The sequence below is a fragment of the Amblyraja radiata genome, chromosome 34 (assembly GCF_010909765.2).
Source record: "Amblyraja radiata isolate CabotCenter1 chromosome 34, sAmbRad1.1.pri, whole genome shotgun sequence".
In the NCBI taxonomy this organism is placed as follows: Eukaryota; Metazoa; Chordata; class Chondrichthyes; order Rajiformes; family Rajidae; genus Amblyraja; species Amblyraja radiata.
Window position 1 is genome coordinate 13,606,183 of NC_045989.1, and position 20,319 is coordinate 13,626,501.

Here is a 20,319-nt window from a genome sequence, read left to right on the forward strand (position 1 = left end):
ATTAATTTGTTTTTGCCTCATATTGTTAATATTCATTAAAACAAAAAAAAGAATGATCTCGTGTATAATGTGATTTAACTATAGAACTTACAACCTGGTCCAACCCCTTCACCCGTCCCTGTTATACAGTGCCCTCCATAATGTTTGGGACAAAGACCCATCGTTTATTTATTTGCCTCTGTGCTCCACAATTTGAGATTTGTAATAGAAAAAAAAATCAAATGTGGTTAAAGTGCAAATTGTCAGATTTTATAAAAGGCTATTTTTATACATTTTGGTTTCACCATATAGAAATTAGAGCTGTGTTTGCCCTCCCCCCCCCTCCCACCCACACACACACCCCTCCCCCACACACCCCCTTCTCCCTCCTCCCTCCCCCCTCACATCCTCCCTCCCCCCTCACATCCTCCCTCCCCTCCCATATCCTCCCTCCGCCCTCCCACATCCTCTCTCCACCGCACACCCCCCTCCCTCCCACCCCTCCTCCCCTCCCTCCCACATCCTCCCGCCCCTCCCACATCCTCCCTCCCCCCTCCCACATCCTCCCTCCCCCCTCCCCCGCCCACATCCTCTCTCCACCGCACACCCCCCTCCCTCCCACACCCCTCCTCCCCCCCCTCCCACCCACACGCCGCTCCCCTCCCACCCCACGCACCCGCCACACACCACCCCTCCCCCTCTCCTACACTCCCCGCCCACACACACCCCCTCCCCACCCCACCCAAGGTTAGGATCAATCCTGGATGCAGGAGCTGTGAGCTTTCTTGAATGTGAATGTGTTAACCATTCAGAACATAGATGGATGAAGACATTTCTTCTCAGAGTGTGATGGGTCTTTGGAATTCTCCGCCCAAGAGGACCCTGGAGGCTCAGTCACTGAGTTTATTCAAATTACAGATCAATAGATTTTTGGACTTTAAAAAATATTAGATTAATGCAATAAAATGGATCTGAGATAAACGACGCCATGATCTTATTGAATGGGTTGTACAGGCACATGGTTCGAATGGCCTATTTATGCATCTCTTTTTTATGTCTTTATAAGAAACGACTGCTTATATACATGATTGAGCAGGGAAAAGAAAACTAAAGCAATTTAAAAAAAATGTCCAAATATAATACTTAAAATATTTGGTTGCGTATTTTACCATTAAGCTCATACCTGTAGGCATTGGCTCAGTTTCGGTTTCCTCGGTGGCTTTCTCCTCAGATTCATTCTCACACAGTATTGAAGCTCTTCCTTTCCATTCATTCCTTGGCAGTAACTCAACAGCTACCACATCTCCCTCGACAGCACGATTTCGAGTCTTTGTGCCACAGATAAGTATATCTGTTTCCAGTTCTAAGAGACACAAACAACACACTTATACAAACAAATCAATTTTGGCAAAAATATTTATTTAAAAAAGATAAAAAAAGTTACCTGATCTTTTATTAGGTAATCCCTGAATGCGAACAAAGGCTTCCAACTGAGATCTGTGCTTGTTGACATTTAAAATACCCTAAGAACAGAAAGAAATCTGCTAATATTTACATTAAACGTAAGAGAATTGAGAAACAGTGGAATTATTTTCCAGCACAAATTTCACTGTTTGCTGTGTGTCATTTGCATTTTTTCCAATATTATTGACGAAAAGAAAAACAGACTGGAAGTATTTAATTTAATACATTGCTGAAACTCAGTTAACATTAGCAGACAAATATTCACTTGGGATAGTTTTTGTGATCTCATCTTTTTTCAACCATTTTGATACTGTTAAATGTAAATTGTAAAATACATGCTGGCTACATGCTATTCTACACTCCCAATTTATATATCAAACGCAGCTACTTATTAAATGACATTAAAGACTAAATCATTAAAGACAATAAGGCAATGCGATCAGCTTCTGTGCAAAGTTGTTGAGCTGCACAGAGTTCATCGTATGTCAGTCATGGGCGGAGGTCCTTCGGCCCAGAGTACATATTAACCATCTGTACAAATTTCTTTCATAACACAAGAGGACAATAAAATAGAAGATGACAATAAAATAGAAGCCATCAGACTCTTCAAGTCTTCCCCCCACCCCCTCTTAATTAATAGGATTATGGATGATCTACACAAGCCTCAATTCGTCTTCTGTGCCATTTCTCCACACTCTATTTTTCGATCTTATAAATATTTACCTACATCCATTTTAAATGCTTCTAATGATCCAGTTCTCACACTCGCCAAAGCAGTGAATTCCAGAGATTCAACTCCCTCAGCAAGAAGTAGTATCTACAGACCTCAGTTTTAAACGAGCAGCCCCTTATCTTGGAGTCAATGTCCCTCGTTTAAGCTCTCCCACAGGTGGAATCAGACTAATATCTATCCTGTCAAGCCATCTTGGAATGTTATATGTTTGAATGAGGTCACTCCTCATTCTTCTAAACTCCAAGGAATATATGCCCAAACTACTCTCTCTTGGTAGGGTATCTCTCTCATCCTAGGAAGTAGAAAAATGCGACTATATATTTTTTGTAGGCACTTCCCACATTTCCATCAACCTGCCCTTCCCTTCCCCAGATTTTACCACCCACATATTCTAAGAGCAGCTTACAGTGATCAAGTAACCTACCAACGTGCTTGACTTTGGGAGGAAACCAGAGCACCTGAAAGGAACTCACATGGTCACAGGAAGACCATGCAAACTCCTCATTGGCATTGAAAGTCATGATTGAGCTTGAGACGTTGGTGCTGCGAGGCAAAATTTCTACCAGCTATATTTCTGTCTATCGTAGTGCGCACTGGGTTCAAACATGAGTTCACGACTGCCATTTCAAAACCTAATGTGTCAGTTTACCTGAATATATCTCCCAGATTTGATGCCAGCCTCCAGTATTTCCAAAGGCAGATGTTCCAAATATTCCTTTCCATTCTTCTCCTGAATTTCATTCTCTCTTTCTTTCCGAGACTGAACAATAGACTCATACAGCTCGTGCACTGCTTCCAGGTCAGGCCAAAAATTCTCCAAGTAGCTCTATAAAGAAAAAAAACGATAAAAGTGATTGTAGCATGCTCATCAGCATTTCATTGCTTACAAATACAAAATTGCAAAGTCTGCATAAAATGCAGCACAGGATAAAAATATCTGTACAGAAAGACTTAAGAGTAACAAACTGTCACAAATTGGCATATTTCTGTTGTAAAGGGTTGAATCTACCCAGATAAAAATGTTCATTTACTGGTGCTGGAAGATGTTCAATAAATAATGCCCAATAGACACAACCAAAACATTCACTCCAACTAGAAATTAATGACTGAAATGGGAAACTGATGAAACTGAGACAGTTCAAATGGGATAAAGCTTACTAATGGATAGGATAGAACATGTTTAATTCAATCCTACCACATATGCCAGTCAGTGTTGCCCAATTCATTTTACATTCGAGTCTTTTTGTAGATACCTGACAATTCACAATCTGTAAGTATCCTTCCAAAATCCCGAAATTAGACCAAATATTGTCATGTTTTACACAAGAAAAGCCTTTTTTTGCAAATAGTTTTCTCTTGTTTATTTGGGATCTAAATCCAAGTTTCCACTGAATAAATATTTTCAGTAACGCTACTGCCATCTAGGGACAACCATAGGAATTACGGACAAAAATATTATACCATATTCCAAATATTGTTTCTCCAGCAGAGATTTCTGCTTATATTGTAGTATTGATTTAACTAATTTGTGTAATTGAACATAAAAAGGTTGACTCCAGAGACAGAGACAGAGACAGAGACAGAGAGAGAGAGACAGAGAGAGAGAGACAGAGAGAGAGAGACAGAGAGAGAGACAGAGAGAGAGAGACAGAGAGAGAGAGACAGAGAGAGAGACAGAGAGAGAGAGAGAGAGAGACAGAGAGAGAGAGACAGAGAGAGAGAGACAGAGAGAGAGACAGAGAGAGCGACAGAGAGGTGATACAGAAAGTGAAATAGGTATGACATACAGAGACATGGAAGGACATAGAGTAATATAGTCATTGAGCTGTGCATCATGGTAACAGGCCGTTCGGCTCACCCTGTCCATACCAACCAAGTTGTCATGTTGGGCTACTGAAACAAAGAACTGCAGATGCTGGTTTATACCAATGATAGGCACAAAGTGCTGGAGTAACTCAGCGGGTCAAAGAGCACCTCTGGAGAAAAGGGATAGGTGAAGTGCGGAACTGGTTAAATTACTCGGGTGGAGAAAGGGGGCAAGAGGGGAGGGGAGGAGAGTGTAGGTAAACGTTACTTAAAATTAGTGAAATTAACATTCATACCGCTGGGTTGTAAGCATATTAGAGTCCCATTTGCTTGCATATGGCTCAGAACTCTCTAAACTTTATGTCCAAATGTCTCTTAAAAATCATAAATGTATTCTTCTATTGCTTCTTCTAGCAGCTCATTCCAGATACAGGCTACCCTCAGAGTTAAAAAATTGCCTGAGGTCCCTCTCTCCTTAAATCTCTGCACTCTTACCTTAAGCCTACGTCCTCTAATGTTAGAATGGCAAAAAGACTGTGAGAGTTCACTTTATCCATGTTCTTCATTACATTGGATACCTCAGTAAGGTCATCCCTTAGCTTCCTATGCTCAAAAACATATCTTAGCCTATCCAACCTCTCCCTATAATGCAAGACCAGAAAACATCCTGGTGAATCTCTTCTACACCCTTTTCAACTTAATGACATCCTTCCTGTAGCTGGGCAACCAGAACTGCAGTTTTCCAAGAGTGCCCACGCAATCGACTTGTACAGTTGAATCATGACGTGTCAACCTTTGTATTCCATACCTTCCCAATGAAGACAAGGGAACTAAATGCCTTCTTCTTCATACTGTCCACTTGACTTGCCATTTTAAAGGAACCAGGTACCTGTACTCCCAGCACTCTACTATTCACTGTGCAAGATCTACCCTCATTTGACATGCCAAAGCACAACATCTTGCACTTGCTTGTGTTAAATTCAATTTGCCATGCCTTGGCCTATCTTCCCAACTAACCTAGATATTGTTGTAAACTTCAGATGTCTTTCCTCACTCTACTATACCACTAATTTTGGTGTCATCTGCAAATTTGCTAACAATGCTATCTACATTGTCATCCAAATTTGTCCTCTTTGTTCTCGGCAGCTCCACCACGCCGGGCCCCTCATTGTTCTATGTGCCTGCCCCCCCCCCCCCCCCCCCCCCCCCCATCCCATCCTCTTTGTTCTCAGCATTCCCTGTATCTAAGTTCTACCCATATAACCTTACTGGACTATTACCCATGAACATGGGGGATAGAGAGATCAGTGTGAGGGATACTAATATGCTAGGGCAATTATATGATCAAGAAGTGGATGAATTGGGTCTCTTGAAAAAGCATTAAAGTGGATAAATCCCCAGGGCCTGATGGGATCTATGACAGGTTATTAAGAGAGAAGGACAAGTGAGAAGATGCAGGAGCCTTGATGGAAATCTTTGTATCTTTTCTTGCCAGAGGCAAGGACCTGGAGGATTGGAGAGTTGTTCCTTTGTTTAAAAACGTAAGTAGAAATAATCCAGTATGGGAATGGGAGGGGGAGTTAAAATGTTCAGTGACCGGGAGATTACATAAGCCTAAATGGACTGAGCGAAGGTGTTCAGCACAACAATCACCAAGCCTGCGTTTGGGTGCTCAGAACGCAATGCCAATGGTGGTTGTGGAACCATTAATATGTTGGCATTTACAAGGCTTTTTGAAAGGCACATGGTTACGCAGGGACTGGAGGAATATGGATCATGCACAGGCAGAAGAGATGAGTCTAGCTTGGCAGCATGATCAGTACAGACATTGTAGGCAGAAGGGCCTGTTCCCGTGCTGTATTTTTCAATGTTCTATCCTTCTTTGTGTTTCAAGAGCTTCTGGTTTTTGCTTTGAAGATTGTGGCACACTTAGCACTTCTGGAAAAAAGACAAAATACAATAATCATTCACCCAGAGTCCACCTGGTCTATATGGAGCTGTCTGGAATGTTCTCTTTGGACACTAATTCCTTCTCCAGTGTTCAAAGGTATAATCCCCACTTTTGCTATTTCCTCCATCTTCCTAAAACTTTTGCCAGAGCTACTGTCTACAGTGTCTCGTAAGATTTCGACACACCATTTCACAACAATATTCTGGTTCATTCAATGGTTCCAGTCCTATATCATTGGACTACTTATTACCTTAAATGATACAACAAACACTCCATCTGTTTCACTCCCATATTTCTGAATGGCTTCCGCATCCTCAGTAACCATAACAACTGGCATTAGTCCTGCAAGATGATTATAATACCAGACTGTGGCATAGTAAATGCACCTAGAACAAATAATTAACATTTTTATTAATTTTGTTTGCATGACTTAAAATTCAAATATTTCCACAGCATGACAGGACTGTAATACCAATCAGTTTCAGAAAAAGCTCAGGAATCTTTTTTCCTAATTTCAAACATCCCCCAATTTCCCAAATATATTCCAGCAAAACAAAAATTATTATATTGGTTAAATGCCTCTGACTTGGATAAAAATAAAATTTACATTGCAACATTAAAATATGTACAAATTCACCCATAAATCTCCACCTTTCCAGAGCATAACAAGATGTTGCACATTCTGCATTCCCTGCCATGCATCACAACTGCTACATAATCATGTGACTTTATCATTCGAAAGTCATCTATAATTGCTCTTGTCAGCCGCAGGTGACATTCCACCATAAAAACGACAGGAGCTACAATAAAGTTCAATGAGACAAAGATGCCCAAGAGCACCACAGTCTCATAGCCGCTTTTCTCCTCAGTTCCAAAACCACTTGAAATAGTTTGCCTTGTTCCAGCCTTAGTAACTATAAATCTTCATAAAATAGTTTAGTTTAGCTATAAACTGTGTCAATCCTTGATTAGATTAGCAGCTCGATAGTTGGCGATAGCACTAGTGGTTCTGGATCAACTCCAAATTGTTTTCTGCAAGACTGAATTAAATGTTTTTCTGCCAAATTATATATTAATATATTTCCATTCATTTTTTACAAAATATTTTAAAGAGCCAGAGTGAATTAAAGACTAGCGAGATGAGTGTAGAATATTTTACCATAATTAGTATCCTTAAACAGGTAGAAAGATTAAAATTAATTTTAAAGACAAACCTGGTCTGCCATTTTTCTAGAGACTCTCCTTGCTCTCTCGGGACATACGAGTACAATTGAAATTCATTGAAGAACATAACGCATTCATGACGAGCATCCCTCAGCAGATTCCGCAGCTTGTTATACTGCCTGCAATGAAACAATTGATGATGCAACCATGCCAGCTACAATGGTATTTCCATAATTGCTCATTTAAAAAAAAAGAACATTCCATTCCGATTCTTCCACCATCACAACTATGAGATTCCTACCTTTTTGCGCTGAAGGTGGAGCCAATTGACATCATCACAGTTATATTTTGTTCCCAGTATATTCCTAGCACTTTCATCAACACACACGGCATTTCTTCTATTTTTTAGATCTGGGCATCACTAAGGCCATTATTTATCACCAATCTCAAATTGCTATGGAGAAGATGGTAGTAAACTGCCTCCTTGAACAGCTGAATCCCTTGTGACGAAGGTGTAGCTAGTCACAGATGGCTATTGTGCAGAAGCTATTGGGATGGTTTTTCCTTCCTTTCATTGTGAACGTTTAATAGGAAAATTTTAAAGGAAAATTATTGAAGCCTAATTCCTCAGTTTCCTTTCTCAATCCACTGCATAGAGATGGCCTGGAATGTTGCTGGAACTCGTGACTAAGTCTCATTTTCCCTATTTCACCATGGTAGAGGTCTCAGTCTTTGTCAGGTTGCTTTCCACTGGTTTCCTCGCTAAACATAACCCGACAGGCAATACCTTGTCTCCTGATTGATAGAAATATTTCGCTCTCAAATTATTAATGACTCTTTCGTCTGCATTTATACTACTTTATAAAATTCATTCTTGGGATCTAGGTGTCACTCACAAGACCAGCATTTATTGCCCATCCTTAACTGACTTTGAGGAGATGCTGATGAGCCACCTTTTTGAACTTCTGCAGTCCTTCTGGCAAAGGGACTCCCACAGTGTGGTTGGAGGTTGGTCCAGGAATTCGATCTGGTGCAATGAAAGACCAGGAAGGTATGCAACGGGAAGGAGTGCATAGTGTTGGCAGTGTTCCCATGCATCTGCTACTTCTGTCCTTGGTGGTACAGATCACAGGTTTGGGACATGCTGTCAGAGTAGGCTAAATGACCCATTTCAGTGCATAGCACACACAATAGGCAGAGTGCACTGGCGGTGAAGGGAATATATGTTTAGGTGGTGCGTAGGGTACCAATCAAGCAGACTGTTAGATCCTCGGTGGTGTTGAGCTTTCCATGAGTCGTTGGAGCTGCACTTATCCAGGCAGAGTAGAGAGTATCCCCTCATACTCCTGAACTGTGTGTTGTACATGGTATAAAGGTTTTAGAGTGCCAGGAGTCAATGAATCATTGACACCGAGTCCATAACTTTGTCTTGTAGCCACAGTAGCTATGTGGCTGGCCCTTTTGAATTTCTGTTGAAGATCTGAAGATGGCTGGGCCTAGGTCACTACCCCAAGGAATTCCTGCAGTAATGTTTATGGGGATGTATGATCAACCTCCAACAATCACAACCATCTTACATTGTGCAAGCTATGGCTCCATCCATTGTATTATTTTCTCCTAGATGCTCATTGACTTAATCTTTATCATTGTGTTGTATTGCACACCCATATGCTAAATGAGGCAGATTGTGAACAAATCTAGCAACTTAAGACTGAACAACCATGAAGCGCTGTGGGCCATCAGCAGCAGCAAAATTATACTCAAACACAATCTGCAACCATTTGGCCTGGCATAAACCCTGTTCTACCATCACCATCAAGCCACAGGATGAACCTTGATTCAATGAGAAGGAGGACATGCCAGGATCAGCATCGGGTATACCTCTAAATGAGGAATCAACCTGGCTACAAGATAGGACTATTCGCACACCAAAGAGAATAAACAACATGCAATAGGCAGAGCTAAGCGGTCGCACAATTAATCAATAGATCCGATCTAACCCCTGCAATCCTGTCTTCAACCAACGATTCACTCCATGTGACATTAGCAAATGGCATTGGGTACAACAAAGGCATGGGGACCTGACATTCTGGCAATAGTACTGAAGGCTTCAGCTCCAGTACCTATTGCACCCTTGGCCTAGTGTTCCAATACTACAACAAATGTGGAAAATTGCCCAGGTATGTACTGTCCACAAGAAGTAGGACCATATAACCATATAACAATTACAGCACGGAAACAGGCCATCTCGACCCTTCTAGTCCGTGCCGAACACATAATCTCCCCTAGTCCCATATACCTGCGCTCAGACCATAACCCTCCATTCCTTTCCCATCCATATAACTATCCAAGGACTATCCAAGGACAAATCTGACCCATGCAATTACCGCCCTATGTCTACTCTCAATCATCAACAAAGTGATGGATAGCAAAAGCTCAGTTTGTATTCCAGCAAAATCACTCAACTCTTGACATTGGGCTGAACTCCATATGTGAAGTGAGAGTAACTGCCCTTGACATCAATGCAGCAAAGAACAAGGGCAGCAAAAGCATAGGAATCGTCACCTTGCAATTTCGCTCCAAGCCATACACCATCCAGACTTGGAAATATATATCCATTTCTTCACCTTCACTGGGTCAATATCTTGAAAATCTCTCCCTAACAGCTCAAGAAGAGCAGCTGTTTAAGGCACAACTCACCACTACCTACTCAAGGGCAATTAGGGACGGGTAATTAAATACTAGTTCAGCCTGCAAAGCACACATCCCTTAAATGAATAAAAATGGCATCTTGATGTCACTTCCAGTCAAAGCCTGCCTTGAAGTCAAAGGCTGTGAAAAAGTATTGTAACTGTACCTGATCAGCTTGGCTAAGGAATCAAAGACCAAATTAAAATCAGGAAATAAATTTGGTGATACAATAACCCCATACAAGAATGTTTTGATAACAAAATAAAGGAGTTACAACAATCTCATTAGCTTAGAAGAAATGTGCTTATTGGTAAGAATCAATATATATTATCAGAAGAACTAAATGTGGAATGGGATTTAATTAGATTCTCCTTAACAATTATGTTTTATCTTTAGGCATCGTCATGCAATGCAAGGAGGTGTTGAGAGTCAGCTAATAGAGGTAAAGGAATGTAGTATGAGACTGTAGAAAGCAAAATATTACTATCTTCACTCATGTCAATCCATACAAATACTGTAAAACTACCCATTACTCTGTAGTTTGAAGATGCAAATCTATACAAGTAAAAAGGATGTGATCAGGTCTGTGTATATTGACATTTTGATAAGGAAAGTGACAGAAGGTAATGAGCTTTTCGATTTCAACTTGATCAACATAAATACTCAGCTCAGTACCAGAATATATTAGAATCTCCAGCCACCAATTGTAAGTGTTTAGTTATACAGCATGGAAACAGGTCTTTCGGCCCACGCCGGCCATCAATCACCGCTTCACACTAGTTCTATGTTATCCACTTTCACATCAACTCCTTACACACAAGGGGTAACTTATAGAGGCCAATTAACCTACAAGCCCGCGCGTCTTTGGGATGTGGGAGGAAATCGGAGCAGCCATAGGAAACCCGGGGAGGCCACAGGGAGTGTTACCACCACACAGATAGCACCCGAGTTCAGGATCGAACTCGAGTCTCTTGCATCGTGAGGCAGCAGCTGCACCACTGTGCCACACTGTGTTTTATTTTAAGTGTATACCGAAGTATCAGTATCTCTTAAACCCTGAACAAAATTATAAATGTGACCTCAATGCTTCTAAAAACTTCATAGACCTTCAGGAAAAGACAGAACATTTAAATTAGAAAATAAATTGATCATCCAAACAATCGATAGCTTTAAAATAGCAAAACCAATGGATTTCTATTAAGGGGAAAAATAATTTGACATTTCAGCACCACAATAGATTAAGTTAAAGAGGATATTCTTCTATGACTTCTGATAACATTTGGTGAATTAGCAGAAGACTTTACACTGACTTTACAGAGCTGTTATAATTGGGAGCTTCATGGAAGTGAGAAGCTACATTAAAACGCCACACTGCTTTACAGGTCTATCTACTCGGGTCCTTGGGTGCTACCTGTGTGAAGTTTGCATGTTATTTTTTGTCACTGCCCGAGTTTCCTGTGACTATTCGCGTTTCCTTCCATGTTCAGACTTGCTGGTTGGTTAATTAGCTATCGTGAATCGCCCCTAGTATAGATGCATGATGGTGGGTTAATTGGGGGGAAACAAAGGGTCTGTGAGAGAGTTTATATGGAATTAAGTGGGAGAAGTAGGGGTGTACGCTGAAGCTGGGCAGAGACTCCAGGGACTGAATTGCCTCTATCCTGTGACACAAGGAAATGGCCGAAATATAAAACACTATGCAAATCCAAAATGCTGGGGGGGGAGGGGGGGGGTTTGTTTCTTTAATCATAATTGCCTTTTCATATAATGCTATATATGAGTCAAGCTTAAACTTCTGTATAAATCAAAAATGAGTTAGGAAGAATCTTACAACCCCTAAATATTCCAACAGAAACAGTAAAGAAAGAAAATGGTCCCAGGCACAGATATCCATATAACACACAGTGGGAATCAAGTGAACAACAGGGACAAAATGAACAGCAATCTGTTAAATTGAGCAGCTTTGATTAAAATAGCCTGGGGCTTTTAACAGACGCTCAGTCCTCAAGGGAAAAGTTCTCAAAATGTCATTAGTAAGTTTAACTGAATGTGGGTTTCACCATTTACACCTTCTGGAAAATTGAAAAATACAATTAAATACTTTGATTTATTTAAAAAACCTCCAAAGCCAAACACTTTTTATTGACTGTGGATAAATAAATCAATAATTGTACATTTTCTCCATCTCCTGGTTTCAAGTTTGTTTGAACCATGTATCCACATGGATAGGAGGAGGAATGAGGTACAGATGAGAGCTTAGAGATCCAGGAAAGATGTTCAATAGGTGACAATCTAAGGGTTACTCTCAGTGTCCTGTGCCAATATGTAAAGACATAGGAGAATAAAGCAGATGATTGTGTGGCTGGAGAGATAGTGCCAGAGGAAGACTTTACACTCTGAGGCATTGGAACTATTGTTGAGACAGGTTGCACCTGTAAACATCAAACAGATTGCTCTTCACAGAGCCAGAACTTATCTCCTTGCACAGGGGTTTGCAAGTGTTACTGGGGAGAACTGCTGTGTGTTACGAGAGACATAATAGATTGCAAATGCTAGCAAAACACTGGTGCAAAACACAAAGTGCTGGAAGAGCGGGTCTGTGGAGGAAAATGGACAGTTGACCTTTCGGGTCGAGGCTCTGCCTCTGGACTGAAATAATGGCGGGGAGATGGCCAGTATAAAGAGGTGAGGGGAAGTGGGGCAAGAGGTGACATGCGGCAGGTGGATCTTGGTGAGAAAGGGTGGATTGAGTCAGGTGAGAGAGAGAGGGGTGGAGATAATGAGAGAGGCTGGAATGTGATAGGTGGAGGCAACTGAGGGCATCAGACGATGAAATCTGATGGGTAAGTAATGTGGAAAGAGACCAAATAAGGGAGGTCAGGTGGGAACAGTGGAGGTAGGGAACCTGATGGGAAGAGTGTGTGAGTAAATGGGCAGATGGTTTAGGTGGGAAAGGAGCTAGGGGATGGGTGCTCTGGCAGGATCTGGGTGCATAGAGGCACTGAGGGGGAGCAGGTTAATGAAACTAGAGAAATCAATGTTTATGCAGTCGAGATGTACACTACCAAGACAGAATAAAAAGTTCAGTTCCTCTAGTTTGCACTTGGCCCCACTTTTTAGATTTAGGTTTATTATTGTCATGTGTACCGAGATATAGTGAGAAGCTTTGTTTTGCATTCTATCCAAACAGATCGGATAATACCATACGTAAATCAAATCGTCAAACTCAACTGCAATAGAGCAAAGTGGAAGATACAGACTTCAGAATATAGTTCTCAGCATTGCATCTAATCCATAAATAAAGATCAATATTCACAATGGGATAGAGGTGAAACGAACAGTACCCTAACTTGTGGAAAGACCAGAAGCCTGGAAAAAGAAGGGAAGTCGTTATTTCGGAGTCTGGTAGTTCATGCTTTCAAGCTTCAGTATCTCTTCTGGACAGGAGCAGGCAGAATAAGGAATGACCAGGTTGGGACAAGTTTTTGATTATAGACACAAAGTGCTGGAATAACTCAGTGGGACAGGCAGCATCTCTGGATAGGAAAAGGTGACGTTTCGGGTTGAGACCCTTCTTCAGACTGTGAGTCAGGGGAGAGGGAGACAGAGATAAGGACGTGTAAGGTGTGAAAACGAGACATCAAAGGGGATGCATATCAAGGAAAAATGTAGAAAATATCATTGTTAGCTAGGAGAAGGTGACAACAAAGCATACAGAGATAAAAATTAATCAGGGGGACAGTCAGACCGGTTGGAGAGCTAGGAAGGGGGAAGGATGGAGAGAGAGAGGGAAAGCAAAGGTTACTTGAAGTTAGAGAAATCAATATTCATACCACTGGGGTGTAAGCTGCCCAAGTGCAATATGAGGTGCTGTTCCTCCAATTCACACTGACAGAATTCAGAACAGAAAGGTCAGTGTGGGAATGGGAGGGGGAGTTAAAGTGTTTGGCAACCAGGAGATCAGGTAGGTATAGGCGGAGGAATGAATCTGGAAACTGGAGGTGCATGTGATAGTAGTGTTATTGCAATCATGGGAGACTTTAACTTGATTGTAGACTGGACTACTCAAATTTACTGTATTAACTTGGAAAATGAATTCCTGAGTACACACTAGATGCTTTTTACCTCAATATGTTAAGGAGAAATCTAGGTCACTTGGTTCATGTTTTGTGCATTAAGAAAGGGTTACTTGATAACGCATTGTTGAGGGATCTTTGACAAAGAATGACAACAAAAGTAGTAGAATTTGATAAGTTTGAAAGTGATGCAGAAATAAAATATTTATTTTTTGCAAAATATCCAATAAGGCTCAAAGTCCCAATAGGAAATGTGATCCATCTGTGACTGACAGGTGAAATTAAAGAGCATTAAATCCAAGGGAGAGGCTTATAGCATTATCAGAAATAGCACAAGACCTGAGTATTGGGAGGAATTTTCAGAAAAGGTGGACAAAGAAATAGAACATAAACCAGTACAATACAGGAACAGGCCATACAGCCAATGTGTAACATGATGCCAAATTAAACTAATCCCTTCTGCCTGCGCATCTCCATATTCCCCCATTCCCTACATGTTCAAGTTTCTTTATGCATGTTAAACACACTATCACATGTTTCCAGGCACCTACCACTCTGTGTAAAATAACTTGCCTATCACATCCCCTTTAATCCTTTAACAGTTATACCCCCTAGTATTTGGCATTTGGGAAAAAAGGTTCTGACTGTCTATCTTACCTACATCTCTCATAATTTTGTAATCGTCCATCAGGTCTCCTCTCAACCTCCAACATGTCAGAGAAAATAATCCAAATTCATCCGACCTCTCTTTACACCTAATACCCTCTAATCCAGGCAGCATTCTGATAAATCACCTCTGCACCCTCCCCAAAGCGTCCACATCCTACTTGGTATGGGGCGACCAGAAATGAATAAAATACTTCAAATGCCTCGATTCTCAATTTGTTGATGATACTGAACTACATGAAACTGTGAGTATGGACGATGTCAGAGCAGGTATGGAGAAGCTGAAAGAGCAGCTGAGAATGTGGAATTAGAAATGTAGGTTGAAAAATGTGAGGTTATCTACTTTGGTATACATATGAGGACACAAGAGGAGAAAAGGTGTTTATGAACGTGTGAGATTGGGTGTTGTTGTTCAAGTTGACCCAAGTGGGTTATTACACAAGTTGCTCGAAAACAACATTGATATAGAAAATGATTAGTAGGGAAAATAGCCTTTTTATAAATAAGGTTTTGATCTCAAGAGCAAGGAAGGCGTATTGCACAAGGACTCAGCGATTCTGCACCTATTTCTGAGGTAGATGTCAGACCAGGCTCGAAAGGCTGGATGGCCTACCCCAATGTTCTTTTTGCACTAATTCTGGGTGCTGTATCATTACACCGTCAGCACCCAAATTAGAGGTCATTTAATAAGACTGCTTGGCAACATACAAGCAGCTTCTATTGAATACTATTACCTCATTACAAATTTTAATTTGCCCGGTTCAAATGAAGCCTCACAATAATATAATACCTTTATAAACCACATTTAATTTATTTTAAGTCCTTCCACTGGACACTACAAACATAATGGTGAGAGTAACAGAACGGCAGGCTCTAGAGTTTAGATGAGGGTGCAAATAAATGAATCACATAATGCATTTTAGATAATGTTTTACAAAATAAAATGTGGGGAAAGAGAGAAATTTAAGGAAAATATCAAGAGCAGGCTCCCTACGACCAATGGAGTGTAGGAAGTGACAGACAATTAGAAAGCCAGAGTTTGAAAGCCAAAGTAGTAATTTTAAATTTAAGATGCTAGAGGGCAGAGGTAGATAGGTTGTCAGAGCTGCAAGTGATGGGAGATGAACATAATGAAGACAAATGTGGTTTGGAATATTGGCTTTTATGGAACACTACACCAAGTGCATACCCACTGCACACTAACCACCCCACACACACACGGGGGGGGGGAGGGGGTAGGGAGTGAGAGGGGAGTAGGGGCAGACGGGGTGGGCGAGGGGAGGGAGGGGAGACCGCTGGGTCCCATTCCCTCAAAGTGCGGTTGTGGGGGGGGGGGGGGTCTGCGGCTTCACACGCACACTAACCACCTGCCATACACACTGGGGGGAGGGAGGGGGAGAGGGAGAGAACTTTACTTAGCCTTGGCAAGCTATTGAGTGGTAGAAATAAATGTGACAATATGACAGAATTGATGGCTACCAGCAAAAAGAAGTTCCCAATAATCCATGATTTGAACAATCTGCCTTGTAGAGAATTCCGAGGATGAATTCACAATTCAAATTTGGAAAATAATGCAATGTACCAAGATATCTTTCTGATAAGTTACCTGAAAAAAGTGCCCTAATTTTCCCTGTTCACAGATGGCACCTTCATTCAGTCCTCAACATAGCATTAAATTTAGAAAATTGACAGAAGTTAAGCTTGGCTCCCTACGTTCTTTAGCTGGAAGCTACTGGCAAAAGAATTAATAGAATGGAACAGAGTAACATTTTGAAAAATCTTGCTAGGCTCCATTTCAACAGAACAAATATTGCATCTCCATAAGAAAAAACAGGATTTTGGAATATGTAATGCTTTTTCAATCAAAGTGATCATTATTTTACATTCTTCATAAAGCCAAAGGGATTCAGAAGGAGAAACACCAATCAGACATCCAAAAAGCGCCAGACAAAGTTCTACATGTAAATGTAAATCTCTGGGAATTCAGCATAAATTATGAGAGTGGACAAAAATCAATTTAAGTAGCAATTAATTTATTGGAGTTAAATTAATTTGTTGGAGTTAAATAAATTAATGGTGGAAAAAAAAGATCAAAGGTCTGTGCTTCAACTGCTATTAATCAAATTAATAATTAATGATATTAAGAAACTGGTAGCAATGTGACATTAGAAAATGCATATTGTAAATTACCAAACAAATTAAAATATATATCGGAGTTCCAAACAACAAATAAGATTTAATATGGACAAGTGTAAAGTATGACACAATCGAAAAAGTAAAAGAAAAACATAACTATTTCATAATGGGATCACAATGTGGATGAGCTCAAAAGTAATCATGGAACCTCAGCTTAATGCTCAACATATACAACTGATACGCAGCAGAAATATATGAGGCTAATTTAATGATAACTTGCATAATTAAAACGGTTAATAAATTAAGTTTTGTTCTTAGAGACGGTGAAATATTGGAATTATTGCAAAGAGCCATAAAACTGACCTGTACTTATGACTTACAACTGAGTGGTGAGCAAAAATGGAAGCAAGTTGACCATTTCAGCATTCAAGGTTTTTTCATATCAAGGTTGTTAAGGAAATGAATATGTTAAAAGGAAATCAATAAAAAAAGGCTGAGACAGAAGGGATAAGAGTGAGTCTGAGTAAAGACGAATTACAGATGGTGATGAGTCAGAGTATAGAAGTGAGTTCGACTGATTGACCAAATGGTGCCAGCACAACAACCTGGCTCTCAACATCAGTAAAACCAAGGAACTGATTGTGGACTTTGGAAGAGGAAGGATGAGGATCCACAATCCTGTTTATATCAATGGGACGATGGTGGAGAGAGTCAAAAACTTCAAATTCCTGGACCCAGCAAACTGATGCAATTACAAAGTAAGCTCATCAGCGCCTCTACTTCCTGAGAAGATTATGGAGATTCGGTATGTCAAAGAGGATTCTCTTAAACTTCGACAGGTGCACAGTAGAGAGCATACTGACTGGTTGCATCATGGCCTGGTTTGGCAACTTGAACGTCCAGGAGCGGAAAAGATTGTAAAAAGTTGTGACCACTGCCCTGTCCATCACTGGCTCTGACCTCCCGACCATCGAAAGGATTTATCGAAGTAGCTGCCTCAAAAAGGCAGCCAGCATCATCAGAGACCCACACCACCCTGGCCACACACTCATTTCACCATTGCCATCGGGAAGAAGGTACAGGAGCCTGAAAACTGTAACTGCCAGGTTCAGGAACAGCTTCTTCCCTTCAGCCATCAGGCTATTAAACACGACAACAAACAAGCTCTGAACTACAATAGACTATTATTATTATTATTGCACTATAATTGTTTGTTTATTGAGTATGTGTGCATGTATATATACACACACTGAACTTTTTCTCCCTCCCATTATGTACTATGTTTACATATTCTGTTATGCTGCAGCAAGTAAGAATTTCATTGTTCTATCTGGGACATATGACAATAAAACACTCTTGACTTGATTCTCTTGATAAGAAAAGTAATTAAAAAAGGGTAAAACTAAAGGCTCTGTAACTAAATGCACATAATATTCAAAACAAAGCAGTTCAGCTAAGAAAATGAAAAGAAATAAACGAGCTGATTGTTATTACTGAAATAGCTGCAGGAGGATATAAATTCGGACTGAAATATCAGCAAGTACACAAGGTCTAAGAAGGATGGTGAGCCGAGAAAAGTGGAGTGTGGCTCTGTTAATTAATGATATTCTTTCAACAAGAGGGGTGTTCTAAGATCAGGAAACCAAGTTGTAGATACGGGTTGGTTTGATACGAGTAATAATGAAAAGAAAAAGTCATTTCGGAAAGATGTAGAGGTCCTCTAACAGTGACTACACAGTGGGACAGGGTGCAGAAGAAGAAATATTGAGAACCAATCAGGCAAGTACGGTTATAATTGCAGTGGAATTTGATCTACATGTAGACCAGAAACTTCAGGTGGGCAGATGTAGACTGGATGACAAGCACTCAGAATAGTTTGGGATAGTTTCTTAAAACAGTGCATTCTGGAGACAACTGAAGAGCAGCTATACGAGGCGTGATATTGTATAATGAGGATTCATTAAAGCTCATGGTGAAGGCAAAATCATAAAATGTTTGCATTTTGCATTCAGTCTGAAGGGGAAATAAATGGGTCCATGATCAACAGTTTAAACTTAAAATAGGGCACAAAAGCAGTTACTCAAGATGAACTAGCAAATCAGTTCAAAGAATCAGTCACAACGTTTAAGAGGATTTATCAGAATGCATAGAATATGAAAAAAATATTCCACGGAAAGGACCACTGTCTGTGGTTGACAAAATAGTTAAAGGTAGGATCAAACTTAAAGAGAAAGAAATAGAAATTAAATAAAAATTACGAGATTACAAATAAAATTAGAGTATAATGAGAGTGTAAGATGAAGCTAGCCAGAAATCTAAAAATTATAGTTTCTGTAGATTTTTAAAAGAATAAAAAAGAAAATAGAATGTTGTTCTTGCAGAAACGGGGGCGGAGAATTAATAATAAAAAACAATGAATGGCAGAAGAACGAAACAGGCATTTGGATCAGTTTTCACTTTCTGTATGTATTCTCCATTAATCAGAAATTAAAGGGAGGGTAACTCAGAAAATTAAAATCTTCAGAACTTAGTAGCAATGAGCTGCAGGCTGACAAGTCTTCAGGTCTTGGTCAGCTTCTTCCCTGCTGGTTTTTACAAAATTCCATAGATTGCGTAGAAAACTTGGTTAACATTTGTCATAGGAAAAATGGTAGAAGATTTAATCAAAGATGTTACATCAGAGTATTTTGAAAAAATATCGAGGTAATAGGCAAAGCCATCATGGCTTAAGGCAAGGGGAATCATGTTTGACCTATATACTGGAGTTCTAAGAAGAAGTAAAGAAATGTACTCTACCTAGATTTTCAGGTTGTTTAATAAGGTGCCACATCAAAGGTTAATGAGGAACATTAAAGCTCACTGTGCATTTGCCCGGACAGAAAATTGAAAGTTGAAAGGCGAATACAAACCAAAATAAGCATTAATAACCATTTTCTGGGCATCAAGGTAATGTGCTACCAGGTTCAGTAGCAGGGCCTCAACATTTATGATTTATATAAACAGTAAAGATGTATAATGCTAAATTTGTTAATGACGCAAGGAAAGATGGGAAAGTAAATTTGAGGGGGAGACGACGTGGTTACGAGGGGATAATAGGTTAATCCAACTGCAAAAATCTTAATTATCATGTGGGAAAATTTGAGATTTTTCATTTTGGCAGAAAAAATAAAAAAGCTTATTGCCTAAATGGTGAAAGATTGTAGAGAAACGGATTTTGGTATCCCAGGTGCATGATATAGTGAGTAATTTGAAAAGCTAATAGAATGTTTGTTGTCATTTGTTGAACAAGAATTTATTACAAAAGAGGGAAATTGCACTTGTTATGCAGTGCAACACTGAGCCAATATTTAGAGTACCATTTTCTCCTTATTTAAGTGTATTAATGTGTTAGCAGTTCAAGGAAGATTAACAGGCAAGTCTTCTGAGGAACGGTTGGACTGGCCGAGCCTTAATATCCTGGAATTGAGAAGAGGGAGGGAGAATGGAAACTAACAAGACCCTAAGGGGTTTTGAAAGGGCAGCTGCAAAAATGCATCATATCATTTATTATATAAAGCTCTCTTTGTGCGTTTGTTTGTTTTCTTGTCAGTCACATCTCCTCCAAAACCCGATGCGGTAACGGAGAAATTTTTACATTTTCCGGTCGCGATTTA

The 20,319-nt window shown here is 40.1% G+C and overlaps 1 protein-coding gene across 2 annotated transcripts in view; it reads right to left on the minus strand.

Moving 5' to 3' along the window:
- The window catches only part of dis3l (DIS3 like exosome 3'-5' exoribonuclease), a 37,281-nt gene that overhangs the window by 13,203 nt on the left and 3,759 nt on the right, over positions 1-20,319 (minus strand). For both annotated transcript variants that reach the window (XM_033050467.1, XM_033050468.1), the window contains exons 3-7: positions 7,148-7,276; positions 6,184-6,319; positions 2,826-3,002; positions 1,424-1,502; positions 1,163-1,342 (exon numbers count right to left, since the gene is read on the minus strand). In XM_033050467.1, coding sequence (XP_032906358.1) covers positions 1,163-1,342; positions 1,424-1,502; positions 2,826-3,002; positions 6,184-6,319; positions 7,148-7,276 — 701 coding nt within the window. The remainder of the gene's footprint in view (positions 1-1,162; positions 1,343-1,423; positions 1,503-2,825; positions 3,003-6,183; positions 6,320-7,147; positions 7,277-20,319) is intronic.